The following is a 26,880-nucleotide window of genomic DNA, read 5'->3' on the forward strand; positions in this document are numbered from 1 at the left end:
GCTTCGTACTCCTGTCATCTCGCAAAAAATAACATCCAGCATGCAAGAGAAAATACAATGGAGATTTAAAACAAACCAAGCCAGGTTGACAAATGAGTCTCACACTTCAGCCTTTGATATTACAGAATTAGCAGTGGGAAGATTGGCAAGCAAATAAAGAAATATGACTGCAATCCTCTAGAGAAAACCTAAATCTTCCCCCCATCTATTAAATTATCTCAAATGCTGATGTCCAGCCATTAGCCAAGCACGGCTCCAGTTCTTGCAGCTTCTAAACTAAGCATCGTGATTAGAAGGATTTCTGAAAATTTATTCCAATCACCTGGGTAACAGTTATAGACTTGCTGGCAGTTAAAAGTTCACAGTGCTGATGTAAACCTTTGGGAATTTGGAAGGAATTGTCTCAAAACATCTGGAGATCACTAGAATGGGAAATGTTGAAGTCACTGAAGTCAGACAAGAAATCGGATAAAAGGCTATAGTGCCAGGATTCCTTAATTTGACACTGGACTAATGAAAACTTTAAAAAATATTTTTTTTAAAAAAAAATCAGGATAATTTCCTTTTTATGGCTATGAAAGGAGTTGGAAGAGAATTTAAAATGACCTTCCCATAGCAGGGAATGTGTTTCGTTCAGATTTTTGTATGAATTTCTGCCACATTGAAGACTTGTGGGTACTGATTAACTTGATTCTGAGGAAAACTGGAAAATTAGTTTAATGCAAGCAAGCAAAGTGAGACATGCTAGAATTAAAACAAGAAAAAAACCAACCTAATTTTATATGCATACATCAGTAGGGGTTCAGGTGGTGGCGTCTTGCCAGGAATCAACTTTTGCATTGTGATATTCCTTAGGAATGGGCTTAACAACCCAAGCTATCAAGTTTGCAGAAATCTGTGTCATTGTACAGATCGTATAAAATATGATCTACTTGTCCAACTCGTCTCGATTAGCTTTTTCAGTTTCTACTTGTTCGTTCCATTTTCCTCTTTAGGGATTCTGTTCAAACAGCGAACAAGCTTGCAAGGTCCATGTTTTGTTTTGTTTTGTTTTTAAAAAAAAACACGTGTCAATGACGTTTAATTTCAGTCCATGACTCTTGTGGACCTGTAACGCCTGGAAAATAGGTTTGTGCGATGGAAGTCGGGATGATTGGTTGCGGAGGGGCGAATCAAAACGATTTACTTTTGCAATATTTACAAGGAGGTTAAGTGCGGGCGGCTGCGGGGAGCGTGGCGAAATCATTAAATGGCAACGAGGAGACGGTGAGTGGTTGGCTGCACTGTGGACACGAGAGGGCAGCAGTCAAATGTTTATGCTTTCTAAAGGTTTAGGAAGGGCTTGTAAGGTGGAGGACAGGGCATTTTAAGTCGGAGAAACCCGGCGCAGGAAAGGGACGCCATTCTATTCTCCTTTCAAGGATTGGTGTAAACCTGTAAGGCTAAGTTGATGGGCAGCCGGAGAGCAAAGGAGGAGCAGCAAAGGGCGGATTAAAACAGCTGAGCCGTTATGCAGGTGCTCCCCGATGCATTCCGCTGCGCTTTTCTCAAAAGACAAGTCGGGCCTGCTTTTGTTTTGTTTTTTTGAGGCGGGCGCGTTTCAATAAAACGAACCAATTTTATTTTGGGAGTAATTGGCAGCGTAGGAATTGAATAAGCTGTAAGAGCTAAAGTTAACGGGTCTGCCGAATCCCGCAGTTAAAGTGGCCGGTTTGTGTGGCTGCAGAGCAAAGAGAGCGACAGTTCTGAAAGCGAATAAGACTTTCCTAAACCTTCCTCCCAAGGTGGAGTAAGCACGTTTTACAGAACGATGCCTAGGTTTCTGAGCTCTGCAAAATGCCCGGACGATGGCTAGATGGCAACAAAGTTAGGGATAGTCCGGAAGTTTGCAGCCCGGAAATGGTTGGGGGGGGGGAAAGGTTGTGGGGTTTTTTTGTTGTTTTTTTGCAGAGTTGACCGCCCTTGATGGCACAGGCAGGTCTGCATTTGCTCCCATGGCCATTCCTAGGTAAGAGAATCCGACACACTTACTCATATAAAGCCCAAGATAAAGGTAATGTTGAAGGTGTGTGGAGGTGCATCTCCCAGTATTTGAAGGAGCATCTGTGTGTCTCTGTGTGTTTTCTTCTCTGGGATTGGGAATCACACATTGCCCCTGTGATCTTAGGTTACTGGGGTCTCCCAGGACCTTTTCCGGGGTCCCGAAATGGTTCAAAGTTATGAAGGAACTGAAAAAGTAATATTATGATTTTATGTTTATGACTGCCCCACATTCACATAACTGCCAATTGTGTTCTTCGCTGCCAGCTTTCAATAACAGAGTCAATAGAGAAGCTGGCAGTAAAATCGGAAGTCATAGAATTGTTGGTTTCAATTGTGGTCAGGATTATTTAAAAATAACCTCCTTGATTCCTGGATGAGAGGACTACTTATCCTTAGTAATTCTGTCTTGTCAGGATTTAGTTAATACTTATAAACTATTAGTCCAGAACCCACACATCCTTTACTAATTCTCATTATATGGAAGAGTACAGGTACTATCAATCATACTGATGTCAGTTTCCTACAGTCTTGGTGGCCCCTCTGAATAACTTCATAACAAATGTTAAGTTGTACAGGTAATCCTTGACTTACGATCAGCTGTTTAGTGACCAAAGGTATGACAGTCCCCAAAAAAGTACTTACCCAAATTCAAAATTCTGGTGGCTTGCTGTCCCCCACTGGTCACTGTGATTGTATTTTGGGCGCTTGGTACCTGGCCCACATTTATGGCCGTTTGCAATGTCCTATAATCGCGTGACTTTGGTTTACGATTTTTTTGTTTTTGCTGGTAATTATCATTTTTTTCTGGTTTCTGGCAAAAAAAACCCAGCATGCTCATTGTGGACAATGGGTTTGCTTAACAACTGAATCATTTGCTTTACAACTGATACGTTCATTAAGAAATGTCATAAAATTGGGTTAGTCATATGGGTGCCTCAACTTAGGACCATCGTGATATATGACAAAATTCTGAACTCCACGAGTTGAGTTGTAGGATGAGAACTACCTCTACTGGGGACAGAATGGAGTCCTGTGAATCTTCACCATTTAACTACCCAAGGACCAAGAGACAAGGATAGAAAAGATAATAACTTTTATCCTTGGACCAGTAATGTTTTGGGACTTAATTGCTACCTTAATGTGATATGTGTTGTAAATGCCCAGAAATGTTTTCCCATTCCTCAAAAATGTTCCTTCTCTGCTTAATTCAGCAAGTAGCTTTCAACATCCCATGGGAAAATATAAAGCACAACTTAATCTTGTAGGGAAAAGCATTCTGAACTGAGTTGATTCAGATTTACAGAGGACAGAGATCACTGAGCAGTTTGCAGACTCCTGTTCTCCCACTGTTTGGCTGGATTTACTGCCGTTCCAAAACTTGATTTCCTCACCGAAAACGGGTCTGTGTCACGTTTATTCCTTCCAAGAAGCTCTGCTTCCAGTTATGATCATAAAATATAGTAATGGCAGATGGTAGCTGTCTGACAACAGATACTTAAGGAAAAGATCAGATCAGCTTTGCCAATCAAACTCCTTTGATCTTCTCGGTTTCTTCTTCTAAAACAGGGCTTTTCAACCTTTTCACCCATTGTACCACTTTTAGGATAAGGCAATATCCGAGTACCACCAGTCGCCCAGCAAGGTGTCAAAAACTTGACCAAAAAAAGCAAAAAAAAAATGATAAAGTACAGGTAGTCCTCGACTTACAACAATTTGCTTAGTGACTGTTCGAAGTTATGACAGCACTGAAAAAAGTGACTTAGGACCATTTTCCACACTTATGACTGTTGCAGCATCCCAGGGTCATGTGATCACCTTTTGCAACTTTTTGGCAAGCGAAGTCAATGGGGGGGGGGAGCTCATCACTCAGGTTGCAGGATGCCTGTGTGGGGGGAATCCATGGGTCTCTGGTGGAGGGGCTTTTGACTGGGGTAGGTTCCCTCCTTCCTTCCTTTCTTTCCTCCTCTGTCCCTTCTTCCTTCTCTCCCTCTCTTCTTTCCTTCCTTTCTTTCCTCCTTTGTCCCTTCCTCCTTCTCTCCCTCCCTTCCATTGTCTCTCCCTCCCTCCCTCAGGTTGCAGGGTGCCTGTGTGTGTGGGGGGGAATCCATGGGTTACTATTGTGAGTGGGCAGGAGGGGAACCAAACTTTTCAAAAGGCATGTTACCGTTTATCTCTACCTTTCTTCTTTCCTTCCTTTCTTCCTTCCCTCCCTCCATAAGTCTAAGGCTTGGGGGGGTGGGGGGGGCTGGTGAGGAGAGAGCAGAGAGAATCCACCGGACTCTGCCTCCGGCTGCAGCTTCTCCTCCAATTGGTCCCACTTTCCCTGCGCAGACCAAACGGGAGATCCGCTCCAGGTTTTTGAGCGGGGCGCCTTCACTTGCCAGCCTGGCCGCCCGGTTCCCGAGTCAGGTGCATCTTTAGGGCTAAGGCAGGGATAGCATAGCTGGCTCAGGAATTCTGGAGTTGAAGTCCACGAGTCAAGGTTGCCTACCCCTGGGCTAAGGGGCTGCTCTGGCTGCTGCAATCGGACAGCCCAAGAGGCATAGAAAAGCCGGCGAGCAAAGACAAGCATAGGCCGCTTCCCACAGCTGCGGGAGAATACACCTCATGGGCACCACAGCAGGCATGGAGGTCTTTGGCTTCCCGGAGCTGGGAAGAAGGAAGCTGAGCTTGTTCCGGATCCTCGTGCACCACAGTGGGGCATCTGCCCGTGGCCAGCTGCTCCTCCCCATGGCTCCCAGTGTGCGCCCGGAGGACGCTGCTTCCTGCCTGCTTGCTCAGCCTTATCTATGCTGAGACAAGCTGCTTTCGAGGGCAGCTACGGGTTGTCAATTGAAAAACACAGGGAACAGTAGCAAGCCGCAGTGGCAGGCGCTGGGTCGCACCTCCCACTCGGCAAAGAGAAATCACCTCAGCAGGTCTTAAGTGGAGCTATCAAATCTGGGCTGCTAATATCCAGTAGGCGAGAGAAGGCTTCGTGAACAGGACAGGCACACATGGCAGAGGCACTGCTCAGGGCCGGAGGAGAGGCCGGGCAGATTGCAGGCACTGGTGGTGCCGGTGTGGAGGGTGCTCGCGCGTGCGATCACCCTCTGGCTCTGAGCAGCACCTCTGCCGTGCGCATCTGTCTCACGTGTGCATTTGTCCTCCATGCCGGTGCCGCCGCCAGTGCCCACAATCTGCCCGGCCTCCCCTCCGGCCCCGAGCAGCACCTCTGCTGTGTGTGGCTGTCCTGTTCGCGCGTGCGATTGCCCTCCGGCCCCAAGCAGCACCTCTACTGGCCTGATGGGTGATGGGTTTGGGTTTTATTATTTTTTAATGTATTTTAACTTATTGTTATAAGCTTTGGGCATTTTGTTTAATCTCTTTTAATTTTTGTATTCTTGTATTTTTATATGTTTGCCCTGTTCACTGCCCTGAGTCCTTCAGGAGAAGGGCGGTATACAAATAAAGTTGTTGTTGTTGTTATTATTATTATTATTATTATTATTATTATTATTATTATTATTATTATTGTACGATCACCCTCCGGCCCTAAGCAGCAACCACAATCTATCTGGCCTCCCCTCCGTCTGCTTTACACAGCTCCTCCTGGACCCCCAACACCCGTTAACACTCCCGCCACCATGCAGGGTAAGGTGACCGCCCCCACCCAGATGCCCTCGCCTCCCCCAAGCGTTTTTTTTACTAACCTGCTTTCAGCTGCATTCCGTTTCTCCGTTCCCTTCTCAGCCTTCCCCATGTGTTTGTGGGACTATCGGTAAAAAAGGAAAAAAAAGTTCCATGAGACTTTCTAACTTCTCGTGAAGGCTGAGAAGCGAATGGAGAAATGGAATGCAGCTGAAAGCAGGTTAGTAAAAAATGCTTTTTTTACTTTTTTTTTTACATTTTTTTTACAGTGCTGTTCAACCTGTCCTACACGTACCACCAGCCAGGTGCTCGCGTACCACTAGTGCTATGCGTTCCACCGGTTGAAAAGCCCTGTTCTAAAGCAATAGTAATATGGATTTTTTTTAAAGTACCAGCATGAGACTGTTCAGTGCATCATACAACTATGAGGTAAAGAAGTACAGAAAATACTTTTTGCAAGTATCTGTGGCTGAATAGGAACCATTTACAAATGCAAATCCTCTGTATTTTCCTCCAATTTCTTATTGACCAGCCAAAACTATATGATTTTTTAAAAAAAAAACAATGGAGGTTATATGAATTTTTTTTTCTAATATGAGAGATTTGGACTTTTTGCTTGCTGGTGTCATACGTTTTAGAACTTCTTACTCTCCTTCCATTCACTCAGGTTGGCTGTTGCTAGACATGGCTTGAAAGAACTATCTGCCAATCTAAAAGCAATATTGTCTTATATAAGAACTGAACAGCAATAGATGAGCTCCAGTTCACCTGTACAGATTATGGAAAGATTTCATGTGTACAAAAACTGCCTGTTTCAACTTTTAACAGACATGTAAAAAACTTAGATGTACTACAAAGAACACTGGAGTGCAGTGCTCTTAGGATCCTTAAGCGGCATACTGGTGAAACAATTCTTTGGGTTGTTTTTTATTTTTTTTAAAATAAAAATGAGTATAGTAAGCTTTGATGGGTCTAGAGCAGGGGTCTTCAAACTTGGCCCTTTTATGACTTGTGGACTTCAATTCCCAGAATTCCTCAGCCAAGGTGTCTGAGGAATTCTGGGAATTGAAGTCCACAAGTCATAAAAGGGCCAAGTTTGAAGACCCCTGCTCTAGAGTTTGAAGGGTTGAAGAACATTTGCTGATGAGTAGTATTAACATAGAAAAGTTTTCTTCCAATCAGGCTGTGACTGTGAAGCTGTGGGGATAGGTGATATAATGAACGTGCAGGTTCTCTCAGTGACTTGCCAAGCACAAATGTAAATTGAAGCTGTTATACAGGTACTTCTCGATTTACAACCATTTGTTAAGCGACCATTAACAATCACACTGAAAAAAGTAACTTACAAGTAGCCCTTGCACTTACAACCATTACAGTATTCCAATGGTCGCATGATTGAAATTTGGGCGCTCAGCAACTGGCATGTATTTATGAATGTCGCAGACACCTGGAGTCATGGGATCGGCATTAGCAGCCTTCCCAGTTGGCTACTAACAAGAAAAGACAAATGGCGGGGAGCTGGATTCACTTAATGACTGCATGGTTCACTGAGCAATTATAGTGATTAGTGTAACAACTGTAGCAAAAAAAGATTGCAACTCACTGCCTGGCTTAGCAATGGAAATTCTAGACCCAATTGTGGTCGTAAGTTGAGGACTACCTGTCTGACTATTCCCCTGAAATCCCAAGGATGAGGCCTGTTCCCTTTTATAAATATGATACTTGATTTTGTTGTGAGTTACACAGTGACAATAAAGATATTTTTTTTATTTTTTTATTTTATTTCAATTCCATTTATATCCCGCCCTTCTCCGAAGACTCAGGGCGGCTTACAAGCTTAGCAGTAGCCTTCATTCTATGTATATGCCTGCTTATTAGGGCTTTCATACACCCCCCAAGCGGCATTATTACAAAGTCAGCTTAATTGCCCCCAACAATCTGGGTCCTATTCTACAATCTGCTTTTCAAAGCTTCAGTCTTCTACGTAAACAATTGCTCCAAAAGAAATACTTTAGAATCAAGGGAGAATAACAGCGACAGGAATAAAGCTTGTGTTTCTTGTGTGTATTCCACTTTCGCTGGCAAATTCCATTTCGGGCACCAACCTCCCCAGTCCACCTTCTTTGCGAAATAGGTGTTTGTTAGGTTTTAGAGAATCTGGTTTTACCAAGTCAGCAATACTTATTCTAAGAGACATTCATAGAAGATGTTGCACCATTCCTTAACCAATCCACCTATCCCCATACGCTGCAGTTCACAAACATGCCAAATTTAACCTATCCCTAGTCCTTAACCAGAGAATAACTTTTCACATTCCAGCCCACACTCCAGTTCTGGAAACCTAAAGAGGCAATGCTGATGGAATACAAAATCATTGCTGTCCCAAATTACATTGTCATAAATCCTGCAGCAGGGCCCAACTGGAGGTTGCTTGCTTGCTTGCCTGCCTGCCCGCCCGCCCACCCTCTATGTGACCCATATCTCAAATAATGATTCTAAGAGGCTCATATAAAGGTAAAGGTTCCCCCGCACATGCGTGCTAGTCGTTTCCAACTCTAGGGGCCAGTGCTCATCTCCGTTTCAAAGCCGAAGAGCCAGCGCTTGTCCGAGGACGTCTCCGTGGTCATGTGGCTGGCATGACTAGATGCCAAAGGCGCACGGAACGCTGTTACCTTCCCACCATAGTCCCTATTTTTCTACTTGCATTTTTACATGCTTTCGAACTGCTAGGTTGGCAGAAGCTGGGACGAGTAACAGGCACTCTGTTACACGGCACTTGGGATTCGACCCGCCAAATTGCCGACCATTTGATCGACAGGCTCAGCATCCTAACCCACTGAGCCACCGCGTCCCTAAGAGGCTCATAACAATCCATTAAAAAAGAATAAAACAGAAGTACCCTCCCCTCCTCAGGTGTCAGATCAAACAGTTTCTCAGACCTACAGTAGAAAAGCAGCAAATTGGGGTCTACTAATCAATGAATTAGCTTTGATACTAAGATGCAGTCCAAATTATTTTGACCTACCGTTAGCCCGTTGACAAAGTCCAGACAAGAAGCACAACAATAAATACTAGCTCTGTCTTTATTGTAAGGTTACAATAACAGAATCTTGCAAGTCAGAAAATCCCTCTTAACCTTTGCATTCTGTGAGTCAATGATTTATTTTCCTTTCAAATATTTTTCTTTTTTCTAGAGTGCCTCTCTTGATGCTTAAGCTGAATTTCATGCTTTCCATTGGGACTTCTCAGAAACAACTGAGTGGCTATTCATTTTAACTAAAATTAATTTACACAATGCTTTTTTCCCCCTCTGAACCTCTTTTTTTTAGCATTGTGCTCTTACAGAATGTGGCCCCTCGTGTAAAAAGGATTACTTACATCCTTGATATCTACAATTGAGGGTGTTGGCTTAGGAGAGGAATTACAAGTTCAAATTCCAGGATTGTGCTCAAGCAGATTGCATGGTTCTGATTGGGCATTGGTTGGAAGAGCAAAGGACTTGTTTTTAGAACTCAGAAAAAATAGGATTCTGGAAACTTGAAAAGACATCCAAGAGTAGAGAACAGTACAGTCAGTAACTACTGTATATTGAGGTTAATAAAACTGCCAAGGGAGAAGGACTAAATAAGGTTGTGTTCTCTTGGGGATCTTCTGTTGACACCACAGCTAGAGCTAGGCGTCTTAGGTGCATAATTAAATTTAATGAGTTGCCATGGGGAAACCTTGTTGAATCATTTGCCCAGAGATGTGTTTGTTTATCATGGGAGACCTCTCAGATATAAGATTATTACATGGTTTTTACATTTCTTGGAGTTGGTAAGTTTCAACCCCCAAGAGTTTTGTAGAGTTCCTCAAAAGTGTAAGTTATCCATGGGATGTTGTGCAGGTGATGCTTAGTGAGTTCAAGTGCACAGTTCTGTGAAAATTGTGTTCATATTCAGCTGAAATGAGGTCTCTGGAAAGCTGGATGGCTCTTTTTGGATTGGCAGAAAAGTAAATATAGTTTCTAGTTTGGTTATTCACACTTCTTGCAAAGCTTCCTGAGTGATCCCAGCTACTTAAATAGTGAAATATATGCCAAAAAGAAAACAACGATCTTTTGTGCATGTCCTGTTGAAATATAAAAGATAAAGAATATTGAGAAACTTTGGGAGAGGGGGTAAAAGTTAATTGGAAGTAACTCTACTACTACCACCTTTCTCAGCTTGAAAATGTTCATCTAGGCTTCCTATCATCAGCAGAGACAATATGAATGATGTTCATATGATGTTCAATATGATGATGTTACCAAGTTGGTAATGAAATGTCTGCAAGCAAACGTCCAAGTTCAGAGAGCACCAAGGACTCCACAGTTCAACCCTGAGCTACAAATATTCTCTTCTCTTCTCACAGCAGAGAGCAACATGATAGCAATTTCTTGGTTGTGGAGCTGCCCTATCCTTCTGTTTTCAAAGCAGACATACAAGAAAGCGAGCAATTGTTACCTCCATTCTTGAGTTATATCAAATGTGAACAAATGTGATGGCTGCTATCTGCCTGTCCAGATGGATCTGACCCTCTGTTTTTTTCCCAGCTCCGTTACCCAAGTATCCTTTTTCTTTCTTTCATCCATTTCAATTTCTAGCATCTTTCTCTTTTAAACTCTTTCTGTCCATCCCACTTCCACTCTGGACATAATTACAATCTTGGCAGCTCTCTCACTCCATTAGTCCATCCCCTTGACGGTTGTTGCAGCCAGCTTGAATTGCAATTTGCAGCAATAAAAAGATGTAGCATCTACTTTGTTCCAGGACCTTCTTCAGCACCTGTTGCGCTATAATTTTCAGTGTCAGCTCTTCCAGTTTCCTGGAAACAACAGCAGCAACAACAAAACAAAAAAAAACTCACCTCCCTTGTCTCTTCTACATTCTTCTCTGACTTTTCCAACCATTAACATGGTATCCTTATCAGAAGTTGCATTTCATCATTTCATTACATTCTCTTCCACAAAGCAGAGGCAGTGACTTCTTCCGCAACACAGGCCCAACATTTATAAACTTCTACATCTTTTTGCAACCCCATTTGACCTGTCATATGTTGTACAGTATATATAAAGGGGTAAAAATAGTTAACAGGTTTGATTCGCTCAAAGTTTTAGAAAGCAAAAGGGCTCTGCTGGAAGACAGATTTTTCTACTATAGGTCTCCCAAGGCCACATTTAGAAAAGGGACTTGGACAAAAGTCACTTGTGATCAACCTAGGTTAAAAATATTTTTAACCATGAAGCATTTGCCTGCAAAAACAATTTATCTGTTTATGGAATACTTAGACTTTCTTAAAAGCCTTAAAACATTGCACAGCATCAATCAGTATTTGAATAAATGTTAGAAATATGGCTATCTTCTCTTTCTTGGTCAACAGGAGTACAGTACTTCTAGCAATGGATGCCTAACCCTCTCTTTAAATAAATTTTGACTATGTCTGTGCACCTGAATCTGATAAAATATGCTTTTATCCCTGCCTGTAGTCAAGGCTTGTTATTTTTCTCTGAACTTCGGTTGTTGACCCTGGTGAAGAAACAAAAATGTCTTCTGCCTTGTTAGTACTTAGTTTTTGTGTGATGACGATGATGATGATGATGAATATACAGCTTTAAACATGGTGTTCACAATAAGCCAGAATTTAAAGTGCATAATTGGTAAAGGTGCTGTGTTCTCCAACAGGAAAGCAAAAGGCTACTGAGGAACATAACACTATGTGCCAAAGTGAAAATGAGGAATGTTGTGCTGCTGTTTCTCTTGGTAGCTTTTGGACTTTACTGGACCCAGTACAAGTCCAGTCCCAAAACTGTCAGGACCTCTATTGTCCATCTTTTTGAATGGCGATGGTTTGACATTGCTCTTGAATGTGAAGGGTACTTAGCCCAACATGGATTTGCAGGTGTTCAGGTGAGTAAGTGTCTCTCTCTTTAAAGGTAAAGGTAAAGGTTCCCCCGCACATGTGTGCTAGTCGTTTCCGACTCTAGGGGCCGGTGCTCCTCTCCGTTTCAAAGCCGAACAGCCAGAGCTTGTCCAAGGACGTCTCCATGGTCATGTGGCCTGCATGACTAGACGCCAAAGGCGCACAGAACACTGTTACCTTCCCACCGTAGTGGTCCCTATTTTTCTACTTGCATTTTTACGTGCTTTCGAACTGCTAGGTTGGCAGAAGCTGGGACGAGTAACAGGCGCTCACTCTGCTATGCGGCACTCAGGATTCGACCCGCCACACTGCCGACCTTCTGATCGACAAGATCAGCATCCTAACCCACTGAGCCACCGCGTCCCTTATGTCTCTCTCTTTAATCATGGTTAAATAACCACTGATAGACTCTGAGCTCCCATATATCCTGCTGCCTTAAAATTTTGTAAGATGCAATCCCAGCACATCTGACAGCATCTGATTAGAGAGATTGGGCCACTCTGAACAGGTAAACCGCAAGCATCTTGCTTAATATAATAGCTCCAGTGCTTCCTGAATGCAGTAATAGAACAAGCAAATATGGCTCTGACATATAGAGAGCTAGAGGTTTTGACCTGTGGCCATTTTCTCATTGACAGTTCTAAGTTACAATGTTGCCAAGTGAATTGTGGTTAGGAATTGCCCTCAGAACTCTGGCCATCCTAACAATCTCTTGGTCATGTGCTTGTCAACCAATTCGTACTAATGACTGGTTGCAGCACCCTGCAATCACGTGATTGCCATTTGCAAAGTTTACCGCTGGCTCCCCAGAAAGTCAGTGAGGAAGCAGGTAGGGAAGGTTACAAGTCACTAAAGTATGTCTCCCTTACCCGTGTACCAATCATTCACACACTCCAACATTCTCACTGACCTGCACTGCACACCACCTCACACTCTCCCTCACCTATGCCACACCCTCACATATTGTCCCCAACTTGAACTGCGCCTCCATCCACCTTCCCTGACTCACATCACAGCCTCCCTGACTCTTTCCAAACCCTACCCATGCTGCACCCTCATGCACCCTCACAAAGTCACACCACAGCTCTTGTGCAACCCCTTACACTCACAAACCCTCCCCAACCTGCACTACATCCTCAGGCAATGCAATCTTGTTCTTCCTTGGAAATGGGTCCTGATCACTGGGTTGGTTAAAGCATTCTACTCCCTAGTGATCCTTATTGGCATATTATATGAGTGAGAGATGCAGGAAACAAACAGGGTGTAATTGGTTAGGACACTGAGCTTGTCGATCAGAAGGTTGGCAGATTGGCGGGTCGAATCCCGAGTGCCACGTAACAGAGTGAGCGCCTGTTACTCGTCCCAGCTTCTGCCAACCTAGCAGTTCGAAAGCACGTAAAAATGCAAGTAGAAAAATAGGGACCACTACTGTGGGAAGGTAACAGCGTTCCGTGTGCCTTTGGCGTCTAGTCATGCCGGCCACATGACCACTTTGGCTTTGAAACGGAGATGAGCACCGGCCCCTAGAGTTGGAAACAATTAGCACGCATGTGCGGGGGAACCTTTACCTTTATATACCATCCTCTGCACTTATGCAAATTGTTTTGTGGAGTCATGTGAGTCTTTTCCTGAAAAAAGTTGAGGATCACTCTTGGGAAGAAGGCAGAAGAATATTTTGTTTTTGTGTCTCTTCTGCTTTTCCTGGATCCAGACTCATATAATTAATGATAATCCTTAATATTATTATAAAATTGTATAGTGAGGAGTGTAAAATATTTCAAATTTAAGTGTTTTGAAGATTAAATCAATGTTTAATTCAAAACAGATACTTCAATCTCATTTTCAATTTTTATAGAAGTAGTTTATCCTGAAACAGTTGGCTTTATATTAGATTCTACTTGAAGCTCAAAGAGACTTCTTTCAGATTAAAACGCTTTCAGTTAAATTGAACCAGCCAATTTGAAGCTTGAAGCAGTTCAAGCTTGAAATGCTTTGTATACTTTTAATTGACTATTGTTATTGTTACTTTCATATTCGTCCTAATATTCTTGTTTAAGCTATGAATTGATTGGAACAGATAAGATGAATAACATTGAATAATAATATAATATTGGTTCTTTACCTGTTCATTCTCTTTCTGAATATCTAGGTTTCTCCTCCAAATGAAAACCTTGTCATTATGAATCCTTGGAGACCATGGTGGGAGAGATACCAGCCAGTTAGTTATAAGTTATGTTCACGCTCTGGAAATGAAAGTGAGTTCAGAGATATGGTGACTAGATGCAACAATGTTGGAGTAAGTGGCCTTCACTACCTTAGGGCTAATTGAGGGGAACAGGAGATGTGAGGACAAAGGCAGTCATCATAAGTGGAAGTTGGTTTTTTTTTTAGGGGTGTCTTATATTTGTCCAATTTTCTAGATCCAAAGTTCTTATTAGATAGAATTGATTCTGTATAATAAAACATTCGAGTTCCTCAAATTTCCTTGGAGAAAAATTAAATAGAATCATTTTTGCTATAAAATATTTTTTATAATCATAGAAACAATTTCCTGCAGTCTGGATTTGTCTGAAAGTTGTAGGAAGACTTAGTCTAAAAAAGACCCATCAGCTGAGTCAATTTCTAAGGGTCACCAAAACGTCTTCATCACTTGCACTGTTTATATGTGTGTTTTCAATCCTCATTTTATTAGCATTCCATGTTATATAAGAACGTTCTCAGACTTTGCTGGCTTAGTATTTTTATGTCAAACATCAGTTTTATCCAAATGTCATTTTGACCTATATTATCTTTGTGGCTAATATAATGCTAACACTAAAAATCATTAAATTGCTCTAGATGTATTCTCTTGAGTGAAGACAATCATGTCATTCTGCATATTGTTCTGAAAGAAATGAAGATCTGAGTCATACGTTGGCATAGGGCTCATTCCACAGCCACGTGGATATGTTTTCTTTCAATCCTTGAGATAAAAGGGAAATAACATTCTAAAAAATGCCGTGGGGAAGAGGGAAGCTGGCAGATAGAGCAGAAAGTGGTGGGTAAGGCATTGGTATCTTAATTGGAATAGTGACTGCAGCCAAGACGTGCCTGTTAAATTCCTTTTGCTGGCAAAAGGCCATAGGAAGAGGCAGCTGTAGAGATCATCTCTGTTCAGTGAGCAATTGAGGTGAACATGTCAACATTATTATTTTTTAAATAATATATATTCCCCCCTCTGAAATGTGCAACCTATGCAACATTTTATTCAATAAAACCAGAGATTAGGAACAAAATTGTTGGTCACCTCTCCCACATTTGGTATGCTATGCATATGTAAAACGTACCATGGAAAATCTAGTGGAAGACATTTTGTTTTCTGTTACATTGCTGATCTGATCAAACCACAAAAAAGAAAAGCAGCTGAAAGCAATGGAAGAGAGTACTCCCGCCTCTATGGTAGCCACAACAGAAATGGCCATAGAGGCATGGAGCCTAGATGTAAGGGGATGGCTCTGCAGCCAACCAGTTAAAATCCAGCAAGTTACTGACCTTTAAAGGCGCTTGCTGACGAGATCAAGAGCATATGTACAGGTCTTGTGCTGTGATATCTTGGGAAAATACCACTTTTCTGTTGGAATACCTGAGCAATAGGCTGAGAATAAGATGGAGGCTTTGATGTCAGAATATGACCTCAGTAAATGTTAATTAGGATGTGTTCAAGTTGGGGAAAAGAAGTGTGGATGGCCCCATAATGGGATAGTAAATGCATATTTGTAATTTTATAATATGCTGCTCTAGTAATATAGAGGAACTACATTAGCATAAGAAATTATGTTTCCTTTTGATTTACCTACTGAAAGAGCAGGACGCCTAGATTTATGTTTTGCCTCCTTATTTGTTTCATTTAGGAGCCTTGGTGGAGCAGTGGGCTAATGCCTCCTTAAATAACACCAGCTGCCTGCAATTAGTGCAGGTTTGCATCCCACCAGGCTCAAGGTTGACTCAGCCTTCCATCCTTCCGAGGTAGGTAAAATGAGGACCCAGATTGTTGGGGGCAATTAAGCTGACTTTGTAATAATGCCGCTTGGGGTGGGCGGGCGAAAGCCCTAATAAGCAGGCATATGCATAGAATGAAGGCTATTGCTAAGCACATTGATTTGTGCTTTAGATTGTAAGCCACCCTGAGTCTTCAGAGAAGGGCGGGATATAAATGGGATTTTTAAAAAATATATATGCATTTTTGGAGTGGCGTTGATTGAAACTAGGAAAGGTTTCTCCTGTACCAATATGATAACATTTGAAGTGGGACCCAGTTTGCAAAATGTTGGAATTGCATTAAAAAAAATTCCTCTGAATCTGGCAAGTACTAATTTTAAATAGTTCTGTAGAAAAAATTATGGACCAAAGCATGCACCAGCTAATTCCTTATACAGAAGCAAATCAAAAAGAAAAAAAATCCTTTAATGTGTTACTAAAACTAGCCCAAATGCCCCCAAAGAATGTTCAAGATTCTGATTTTTTTTGGACATTTTTTTAAAATACAACAACCAGGGATGACTGAGAAAAATAAATAAGTTTAAGACTATTAAGGTTCTGCAGTCAACCACTTAGGATATTGCAGATTGAATGAATGAGTTATTGAGAGAAGTTGCAACTATTAAATTATGTTTAAACATCATGGATGAAACTAACAAAGGCCTAATACTAATTTTCTCTCATTTCTGTGAACATGAAGATGAAAAGTCCTGGATTTGTCTCTTGCCTTGGCCAAAGTTCATGTTCCTAGCTTCAACAGTAAGCTTGTGTTAGCAATACCAGACTATATGCATTTTCTGCTTTCCTGGGTATGTAACCATTAGTATGCTGATAGCTGATTATCAGTGGTTGAAGAATGTCTAGATGGAAGAGTGCAACAGGAACAACAGAAAATAGAAAAGATGATTGTGCTCTAGGTAAAATGTAACTCTTTTTATATTTTGAACAAGTTTTTCCTTATTAAGGCTTGGTTATTTTCAAATGCAAGCATTTTAGTTGAGTCTGTGAATGCTTTATATATAAGGAAAGACCTTGTGTTAAAAGAAGAAAAAAAGACAGCTAAGATCAAGTGACATTATATGTGTGTGTATGTGTATATATGTGTGTGTATGTGTATATGTGTGTGTGTGTATGTATATATATATATATATATATATATATATATATATATATATATATATATATATATATATATATATATATATATATATATATTGTATCTTCAATAGGTCCATATTTACGTGGATGCTGTATTCAACCATATGCTCAACTCAGCAGCTGGATCTGGCAACCGTGGAATCTGTAAGAGCTATTTCAATGCAGAACGCCACGATTTTCCTTCTGTCCCTTATTCGAGATTTGATTTTAATGATCCAATATGTAAAACACCCAGTGGAGATATTGAAAACTACAGTGATCCTATTCAGGTAGACTTTTCCATATTGATGTGTTCTGTGATGGTATACGTTTTATTATTACAAGTGGTGGTTTGCTATAGATAAATGCAGTTTTCCATTTTAGAAGCAAAACCTTAATTGCTCGATGAAAATCCAAATCAAGCATACGTTTGTGAGTATTATTACATATACTGTATCTGTATTTGCTGGAGGGGAGAAAGAACACTCTTAAGGCAATTGAGCTTGTCGATGGCAAACACTTAGGTAAATCTGTTGGCTGCTTCCCAGAATGCATAAAAGACAATTTTTGTGGTATGCAGCAGTGACTTTGCAAAACTCCTGCATCTTAATACAAATTCATAGAATATAGTATTAATGAAGCATACCTATGGAATATACAGTATGATATATGAGAGCCAATTTGGTGTAGTGGTTAAGGCATCAGGCTGGAAACCAAGAGAGCATGAGTTCAGATCCCACCTTTTCCATGAAAGCCAGCAGGGTGACCTTGGGCAAGTCTCTCTCTGTCAGCCCAAATCACTTCACAGGGTTGCTGTTGTGGGAAAATAGGAGGAAAAAAGAAAATTATGTCCGCTGCCTTGAATTACTTATGAAGTAATAAAGGCAGGATAAAAATCAAACCAAAAAAGCAAGCAAGTAAAATTGTACTTTCAAAAAGTAGGACTCGGGAAAATCTAGCAGCTTTTATTCTAGTAGAGAGCTGTGTTGTAAACGCTTGAAAACAATAAGGACAAGCACCTTTGACCTGGATGACTGAGAATCTCCATAGACAATATGGACAGGTCTCATTGGATTTTCAGCATCCCAGAACATCCTTGGAGTGATTGAGGTTTGAGTCATATATCCGGTTATGGAGGGGTGCTTAAGGCTTTAATTCTTTTACCATTTCAACATTTTCCCAAATCAGACTGGTTTTGTTTTGTTTTGTTTTGTATGGTTGTAGTAATCATTTTTCCCATACGTATAGGTTCGTTACTGTCGACTTTATGGACTCCTTGACCTTTCCCAGTGGAAAGACGAGGTGCGTTCAAAAATAATAGACTTCTTGAACCACCTGATTGACCTTGGTGTTGCAGGGTTCCGAATTGATGCTGCTAAGCACATAAGGCCCGAGGACATAAATGTTATTTTAAGCAAACTAAATAACCTCAATGCCCGATGGTTCACCAAAGGTTCACGACCTTTCATCTATCAAGAGGTAAATAATAATAATAAAAGGAAAGTTCCCAGCATTTGTCCATTGTTCTTCAATGTTCATGTGCTTCAAATGAGCTATCTTACAATTTGTGGACTGGGGGACTTAGGAAGAATAATTTGTCAACAAATCTGTTCGCTCTGTCTGTCTGTCTGTTTGTGTCAATTGTCAGCAGCTCAGAATTGTAGGATCTACAGTAATACAATATGTCCCTGCTTAGTATTAAGCTTCATTTCATATCGGATCATAGCTCTAGTGACCTTAAGATCCAATAGACTTTTGGTCTATTTGAGAAAAGCAATTCTTTACAGATCAACTCTAAGGCATTAACTTAAATGATTAGAAGATCTAATGTGCTTGTTGGCATTTGTGTAAAATCTAGGCTCTGGATTTACAAGCCTTTCTAAATTAAAAAAAAAATAAAAATTAATTGATTTGAGAAGAAACTTAACTTAGCTAAGACAATGGAAATTTGAAGGTTTGTCGAGTTTAAACCTTGAGGTATTTACATTGCTTACAAAAAGGTAGAATTTCAAGAAGAAAGCATTTTTGAATTTATAGCCCTTTTTTCTTATTATGATGACGATGAGTTGAAATTAATAGAACAAGATGTGATTAAGTAAATATAACAAGATACCTATGTGTTTTAGTAAATATAACAAGTAAATATAACAAGATACCTACGTGTTATTTCAGAATGCTGATTCTTTGAAGAATCTACTACTGATGAGTTTCAAGCATCTTGCCTAAAAGTGCATAGGTCAATCTAGTTTAGTTGGTAAAGGTCTCCACATTCAAGATGATGCAGCAGAAACATTCTCTATGTTCCTTTCTTAGTGGTGAGACATTGCAGAAGGACTTCCAAAGTGTGCCTGAAAGTTTGTATGGAAAGATGTATAATTGCAGCTAGTACATTTGGTGCAAGATTGGCCTAAATCTAAGATGATCCTCAAAAGTACTGTACATGCCAGAAACTAATTTGGTGACTAAATGTTTGAAATTGCTAAACCACTTTTGAGAATGAGTCAATACACAGTATAATAGGAAGTGATAACCTTGCCAGATATGCTATCTTTAGGAATCCTTTCCTTTATTCCTTCTCTACCTTTTCTTGGCTTTTTCCAGGTAATTGATTTGGGTGGTGAAGCCGTCCAAAGCTCTGAATACTTCAGAAATGGTCTAGTGACTGAATTTAAATATGGCATGCAGCTGGGGTCTGTCCTTCGGAAATGGAATGGACAAAAGATGGCAAATTTGAAGTAATTATTTTTTTTTACATTAACCAGGACCAGATGGGGATCCAGGTGCTGGAGGAGGATTCAGATACCTTTATGCCTCCCCCCAATAAATAAATAAAATCATGGTGCAGTCAGTGTGGACTTTTGATGCAAAGCTTGGCAACTGCACTTCTTAAATTGAAAGGAGTGGATCATATCCTCCTAAACTGGCCTATTTTGAAATGTCTTGCAAATACATGCTTATTTCTTCCTGATTTAGGAGCTGGGGAGAAAGCTGGCATATGATGCCATCTGATAAAGCCTTCATCTTTGTTGATAATCATGACAACCAAAGGGGACATGGAAGTGGTGGGTCCTCCATTCTCACTTTTTGGAACCCTAGGTAACCCTGCCCCTATTTTTAAAATAGTTTATAAAAGCTGTTTTGTAGTTGCAAATTAAATTTTAAACCCAAATCATTCCATCCCATCAGAAGTTTAAAAAGTCTCCCCACTAGTAATTTACAAATTAATACCATTTACAGTTCCAGTTGTAGATATCTAGTTGTAGACATTTCTACCCCAAAAGCTGAAGAGTGAAGAGAAGCCAGTGGAAAAAAAATGCTTTTTAGATCTTCCTACAAGCAGCTTAAGCAAATTTGGGATACATTGAGAAATATATGTGATTATCCCATTATTTCTCAAAAGGGAAAAGATATAGAGAGGAGATAGTATCACATACAATATACATGTTTTCTGTTAGACAAGTAACCATACCTTATTTTCAGTAAACCTGGTTATTATTTGCATACATTTGCATGAAATGCTTTGTTATAATCTACAGTCAAGATTTTTTTTAAAAAAAATACATAGCTTCAGGAGCAGTCTTGAATTTCTTTTGTGTCCTTTAATTTTGAAATTGGTGGTTTTCTCATGTCCAAGTGAAATCTGAGCAGATCTCATTGTCAAATTGAAAATCGTCATTTAAGACTAGATATGAAAGATTTTCTCCACATTGGCAGAGGCAAGACCTAAAATGTATAGTTTCCATAGCTGGATGGCTACTGAATTAGAAGTATTTGCTCTTTGAATTTTGATTCTGCGTTCCAGAATCAAATTTGTGACCAAATTGTAACCCATCCATTTTTTTTAAATCTTCCCCCCAAAGCGGTCCCATAAATTAATGACATTCAAAAATTTTAATGCATACTTTTATCGTAATGTATTCTTTTGTATGAACATGCTCAGGAGTTCATTAATTTGGTGCTGCAGCCTGTGGCAGCCTAAAAATAAACATGGAATGTACATTTCCCCTCCATTTTTCTGAACATATTTATATGAAAATAGATAACATTGTATTCAGTTGAGTGTAATCTCAAGAAATTATGGGCAGAATTTCATCCTTGATATAATATACCACTGGAATATCTTTGCAGTGTAGACGTGTTCCTGTTTTCTGAACTGAAGAGTGAGTTGGTACTAAAGATGGTGGTGGTGATGATCACATCTACCAAGTGTAGACTAAGTCTTTTCCTCCTGCATCTCTATAAATGGAAAGTTCTCATGCTACAAAAGAAAGCTTGGCCTTCCACCATCATCTTTACAGACATATCTCTGGGATCTACATAAACACCTTTAGAGAGTACCGTACATGTGCTCTCTAAACTTACTACCATAATTGAGCCAGGAATTATGGTTATTAAGTCATGTCAGCCATTAACAGGGTCATCACATGCTGATCTGATTTTACAACATTTTTTTAAGTTGTTAAGCATATGCAGTGGTTATTAAGTGAATGTGGCAGTTGTTAAATGAACCCTTTATTTGCAAGGGGTGTTTTTTTCAGGAAATTGGAAGTTAATGCCAGTTTCTGTAAAAAAAAAGTTTCAAATTGCAGTCCTGTGGCCATAAATGTAGACCCAAAATGCAAAGGGCCCAAAATTGAATTGTGTGACCATGGGGGAGGGGCTGGCCATTGGAATTTTGATATCCAGGTCATAAATATCATTTTGTGAGTCTGTTGTAATTTCGCACAGTCACTAAATGATCAGTCATTAAGTGCAGTTTACCTATAAAAATTGGGGGCTACAGGGAGATGCTTTATTTGGAAATGAGCTCACTTGCCCAGAAAACCAGATAAAAATAAGCTATGATTGTTGGGAACATTGGGTGTGCTGGGGGGGGGGAATAATAGGGAGCAAACCTATCAGTTTATTTTTTGATAAGCTGAGTGCTCACACCCATGACTGGAGCCATTTTGTGAGAGTGCCTGTCACCTGTTTTGAACATTTCAAGTTATCTATTCTATGTTTGTTCATTTCTGTGTCTGAAAACACATTTAAACCAGAACTCTTACTTTATCTTTTTAATAGACTTTATAAGATGGCAGTAGGGTTTATGCTTGCTCATCCCTATGGATTCACACGAATCATGTCAAGCTACTGGTGGCCTAGAGATATCCAGAATGGAACGGTAACTTTTTGTTACTTCACACAAAACAATTGATTTTGAAAATGTTTTCATTTTATTTGTAAGCCACTGTATCTTAAAAGATAGTCCCATCACTTTGAAAACAGATTGAAATTGATGTTTTCCTGTCTTTACTATTGTGAGTTTTACTGCAGCATTTTAATCATTATATTTTATATCTTTGTCCATTTATTTTGTTTGTATTCATCTTTAAACAGCTGGGAGGATGTTTTGATGAGAGACTAGATTTTAGCTCATACAGAATATGAATTGCATAATTTTGCTTTAAAAATATTTGCACAGAAACATTTGCATATGGCAGGGAAAATTAACTTTTGCAAGTGTTTTAGCTTAACTGATGTTTGCAGTGCCAGTTTAGGTTTTTGGTGGGTTTTTTTGGTTTAAGTTTCACTGATTCTCAAATTCTTGCATAAATTATAATAAGAACCTTGTTAACTTTCCAGAGTCTAGGACTGCTGCTTCTAGAAATGTTTAAAAGCCGGATATTATAAAGGAATGAAGGTATTTATTTAGCATGTTCATATCTTGCTTCTTATGGTTTTAGTAATGGTATGCTACTTTTTTAAACAAGGACTTGAATGATTGGGTTGGACCACCAAGCAATAGTGATGGATCCATTAAACCTGTGACAATTTATGCAAATGAAACTTGTGGCAATGGCTGGATCTGTGAGCACCGTTGGGATGAAATTCGGTAAATGCTTTCAGTGCTACCTTATATAGAGCCTTCTTGAGAGTAAATTTGCTCTTCTGTATGTCTAGGGTTCAAATAAGCCATTTTTTTTCCTAGGTAAGCAGGTGGATGTTAAAGATGTCTTTCCCTACAAAATGCTGTACAGATGGTTTCAGTTACAATTTCCATAATCTGTGGGCTTCAGAGCAATAGGAGTGTATCCAAAAGTTACTGCAGACAGCAAGAAAAGTATGCAAGATCAGTTGTCAACATGGCAATGGTAAAACACATTTAAGTCCACAACAGACGTAATGTTTGGAAGTAGTTCAGACCTCCAGAATTCACTGAATTATATGTTGCACCTTTTCTTATATAAACAGATTTATCAAATTAATGTCAGCCCCATTATGTAGTCCAGACAAAATCAAAAATTACTTTTATTAAGATTGGCTCTAATTTCAGAATCTTGCAAATCTGATTGTGCTGTAATTCCTCCTCCTCCTCCTTATTCTTCATTGAATTAAGGAGTTGTCTCTCTGAGCTTAATATTATCTATCTGTTGTGAATTTAAAATAGTTTTATTCCTGGCTGCCCTAGCAAGTGATCTTTCATCTCTCTATCAAGATAATCTTCCAGTATTTCCCACAGTTACCAGGTTGTGTAAAGATGTGTACATTCCTTACACTGATCCATTTCCCCCCCATTTTAGGAACATGGTGATATTCCGAAATGTTGTCTATGGGGAGCCAATTACAAACTGGTGGGACAACAATAACAATCAGATAGCATTTGGACGTGCTGGCAAAGGATTTTTTGTGTTTAACAATGATGACAGGTATGCTTGTTTAAGAATTGAAAGGGCCTTGGATTTTATGCACTGTATAGTAGGACAAAATCATTTGGGTTGCATCTTTGGATCAAAGCTAATTAATTGTTTAGTTCCAATTTGCTACTTTCCTACTGCCTGATTGGTCATATTGAAAAGGGGTTGAATGTCTGTCAAAACACTGGATGTCATCATCAGTCATTCATACTCAGCATATATTCCACAGCACACTGGGTTTTCTGATACTCCATCTCTTGAGGTTTTGTAGGGTCACTGGGCAGACACATTTTAGCTTTTCTGCATTCCATGCTAGGTTTTTAACGGAGCTTCTGTGACCCTCCAATCATTATATAGCCAAAAATATTGTAAGGAATACAGATAAGAGTAGAATTCATTTGTTGAACAGTTTTGGGGATTAAATATGTTCTTCTTGAGGGTCAGATATCAATACAAACTTTGTTGCTGTTATTGAGATGCCATTATAGTTTGTCACTATAAACCATCATTCTAGAGATAGACAGTCTGGTCTGCTCCAGAATATCTTCCAACATTCCCAACCAGCATAGCCAGTGTCAAAAAATAGGAGTTGTACTCCAGAACTTCTGGATGACATCAACTTGATTAAAAATAAAGACTTATAATGAGCCAACTCCTGGTGACTACATATGTACAGGTAGTACTTGGTTAACCAGAATTTCCATCACCAAGCATTGCTGTCATAAAGCACATCACGTGACATGGCTTAGCAACAGCAATCCCGGCACTCTGTCATTAAGCAAGGAATATGGGTTATTAAGAATGGACCTCCTCACAACTTGTTGCCAACAAGCAAAGTCAGTGGGGAAGCTGGCAGAAAGCTGCAAGTCCAAGGCAGCTTATAAGCAGGCTGGTGACCAGAAAAATGGCTGCTGTCAGGTAGGGGAGGATGTGTGAGGGGCCAGTATGGCACAGTGCAAGTGTGGCAGGGCTTAGAATGCCTACTGCAAGGTGCACCAGGCTGTTGCTGCACTAACCACCCTTATTCACATTACTCATCCCACTTGAGTTTACCAATGACAAGTTCAGCTTATCTTATACTGGGAGTGCTTTGTCTAATTCTGCCAAAAATGAGACCCTCGGGGTTAAGGAATATTGGGTTATGTTAGACCAGGGGTGTCAAACTGCCAGCCCGCGGGCCAGATGCGTCACGCGGAAGCCGCACCCACCCCATTGCCGGCAATGCCAAAACAGTCCCGATATGTTGCGAGTTTGACATGTCTGTGTTAGATCATCTCAACATTAAAGAATATTTATTTCCCAAGTTTTTTTGCATTGGCAATGAGAAAGATCATCCTACTCTACATAGGTGTCCTACCAAGGACAAGGTGAAACAAAATATGATCTAAGTATAAATAAAATAAATGCTTGTTTAATTATGCATTATTTCTTCAACCATTACATGGGAATATAGAGCTCTCTATGCCATGCACTTAAGAGATAGTGGTATAAATCACTATCCAACTTGTCCTCATCAATCTTCTGGCACAAAACCACCAGCACTAAACCTTGTTTAGTTTTTTTCAAGGCTAGGCAAAATCTTTACATGCTGTCACCTTCTGTGGCATCAGAATTGTTTATATTTTCCTATTCTGCTGCTAAATCAAGTTAAAAACCTAAACAAACTACTTAATATTTAAAAGGATTCCAATGCTAGTCTTTGAATGTTAAGGAAAAAGCTACATATTTATCCATATCACCTGGACTATAGAATCCTGAACTTCATTCAGATTGTCCTCCAGCCCTTTTATTTATTTTATCTGGTAAATGAGGTGCATCCCTACCTGGAGGAGAGAAGCCTGTCTTTGGAGACTTAGGCATAGGCAGCTTCAATTATTGTAATGGAAATTTTTGGTGAAAATGGTATGGAAGACAGTCCAAGAAATTCTGTTCACCCAGAAATTGGCAGTGCAGTCGGTGAACGTTGTTTGTGTTGGAACAGCTTCACGAATGGCTGGTTGCCTTCTAAGTTCATTACAACATATGAAATGAACCTTTATTGTCAAAGTACAACTATGTGTACATTGAGATTAGCTGAGCCTCCCTTTGTGCTCCCACCCCTCAACACACAGTGACAACAAACCCTCCATCTTACTACACCATGTGAACCTACACCACACACCGGCCTCCCAAGTCAATTCAATTCATATGTTAGTTTAGAAAGCATAAATGATTTGTACCTGGGTCGCTTACAGACTTTCAGCATCCATCAATATAGTAATTTTGTTAAAGGTTGTAATTGTAACAATAAAAACAAATGTGGAAGACTAGAAAGCAAAATAGAAGGCAGAGAAGAAAAAAAGGAAAGAGAATGAAAAGTAATAAAGAAAAATAAATCTATCTCATTTCCAACCTTCATCACAATAGCTATCAACAGTTTTAGTAACTTGTCAACTCCTCTTAAAATACAACAAATAATCTCTTCTTCCCATATCCCATCTTTTTATCTCTAAATGAATCCATAAAGCATACTCATTTCAGTCCTGGTGTCGGCAAAATTCCATTCAGGGTAACAGAAATAACAAATCTTTATGACCCTTGATCAAATAAACCAGTTTTTATATTCTTTCATTTTATTCCCATCAGTTTTAACCTTTATTCCATTTAAATAATGTTGCAGAACTTGATTTTTATTTCATTCTTTGTCCCTTCTCATGAGATCGTTCACAACTTTAACAAACCTCTTTTGTAAGTCCAATATAGGAAAATTATCCAGGTCATTCTCTTGGTTTATTGTTTGTATATGTCTTTTAATTATTAAAATAGACACAGTTTCTTTGGTATGTCCAGGATAACGTTTTCCATGTTTCTCTGTACATTCAAGTGTAGCCTGTCATTTGTAAATCCACTTTAAATTTGATCTTGGCAGGTATAACATCTTTTAGACACACTCTAACAATACACTTTTAGACACATAGAGGTACAGATGTCTGTGTTGACACTATTAATATTAACTTTTGATACCATTTTCCAAAAATGTCCTTTAATATGTCCAATGTTAAAATACTTTGCTTCATTCTGTAATTGTAAATCATGTTTATGTTACCATTGTAATATCTAAATGTCTATGGAGATTCTTAGTCATCCAGGTCATAGTTGTCCCAAAGAGTCTTTTCAAAGGTACCAAATAAGGTTTGAGCGAGATGAATATTATCTTGTCTCCCAGAGCTCTAAACCCTCAGGAAATGACTATCTTCTATCTCTTTGTGAGGGGCAGCTATCGAGCACATGTGGGTAATCTCAAGTAATCTCCTTGTCCAGAGAGGTTCAAAGAGCCAGCCTAGTTGCCAGCTTTTCATTCCTCAGAACAATTTTCAGTCTGCCATTTCTTCCTTCAGAAGTCAAGTTACTTACAGATTTTCTATTCTTTTGTATGCAGTCTAAAAAGGGATGTATA

The 26,880-nt window shown here is 39.8% G+C and overlaps 1 protein-coding gene across 1 annotated transcript; it reads left to right on the forward strand.

The window, feature by feature from the left end:
• Positions 1–1,341: 1,341 nt before the first annotated feature.
• Positions 1,342–23,457, forward strand: LOC308665953 (alpha-amylase 1B-like). Its single transcript, XM_081324344.1, has 11 exons — positions 1,342–1,516; positions 11,376–11,600; positions 13,763–13,909; positions 16,860–17,057; positions 18,016–18,246; positions 19,369–19,502; positions 19,741–19,863; positions 21,832–21,931; positions 22,521–22,642; positions 22,739–22,901; positions 23,331–23,457. Exons 1-10 carry the CDS (start codon positions 1,511–1,513, stop codon positions 22,740–22,742), a joined length of 1,290 nt encoding a protein of 429 aa, XP_081180470.1. The 5' UTR covers positions 1,342–1,510; the 3' UTR covers positions 22,743–22,901; positions 23,331–23,457.
• The last annotated feature ends 3,423 nt before the right edge of the window (positions 23,458–26,880 follow it).

Source organism: Vipera berus, assembly GCF_964194415.1.
Source record: "Vipera berus genome assembly, chromosome: 3".
Taxonomy (NCBI): domain Eukaryota; kingdom Metazoa; phylum Chordata; class Lepidosauria; order Squamata; family Viperidae; genus Vipera; species Vipera berus.

Coding starts and splice junctions, on each gene's coding strand:
- LOC308665953 (XM_081324344.1), top strand. Junction 18,247..19,368: donor GACCTTTCATCTATCAAGAG/GTAAATAATAAT, acceptor GGCTTTTTCCAG/GTAATTGATTTGGGTGGTGA. Junction 19,503..19,740: donor CAAAAGATGGCAAATTTGAA/GTAATTATTTTT, acceptor TTCCTGATTTAG/GAGCTGGGGAGAAAGCTGGC.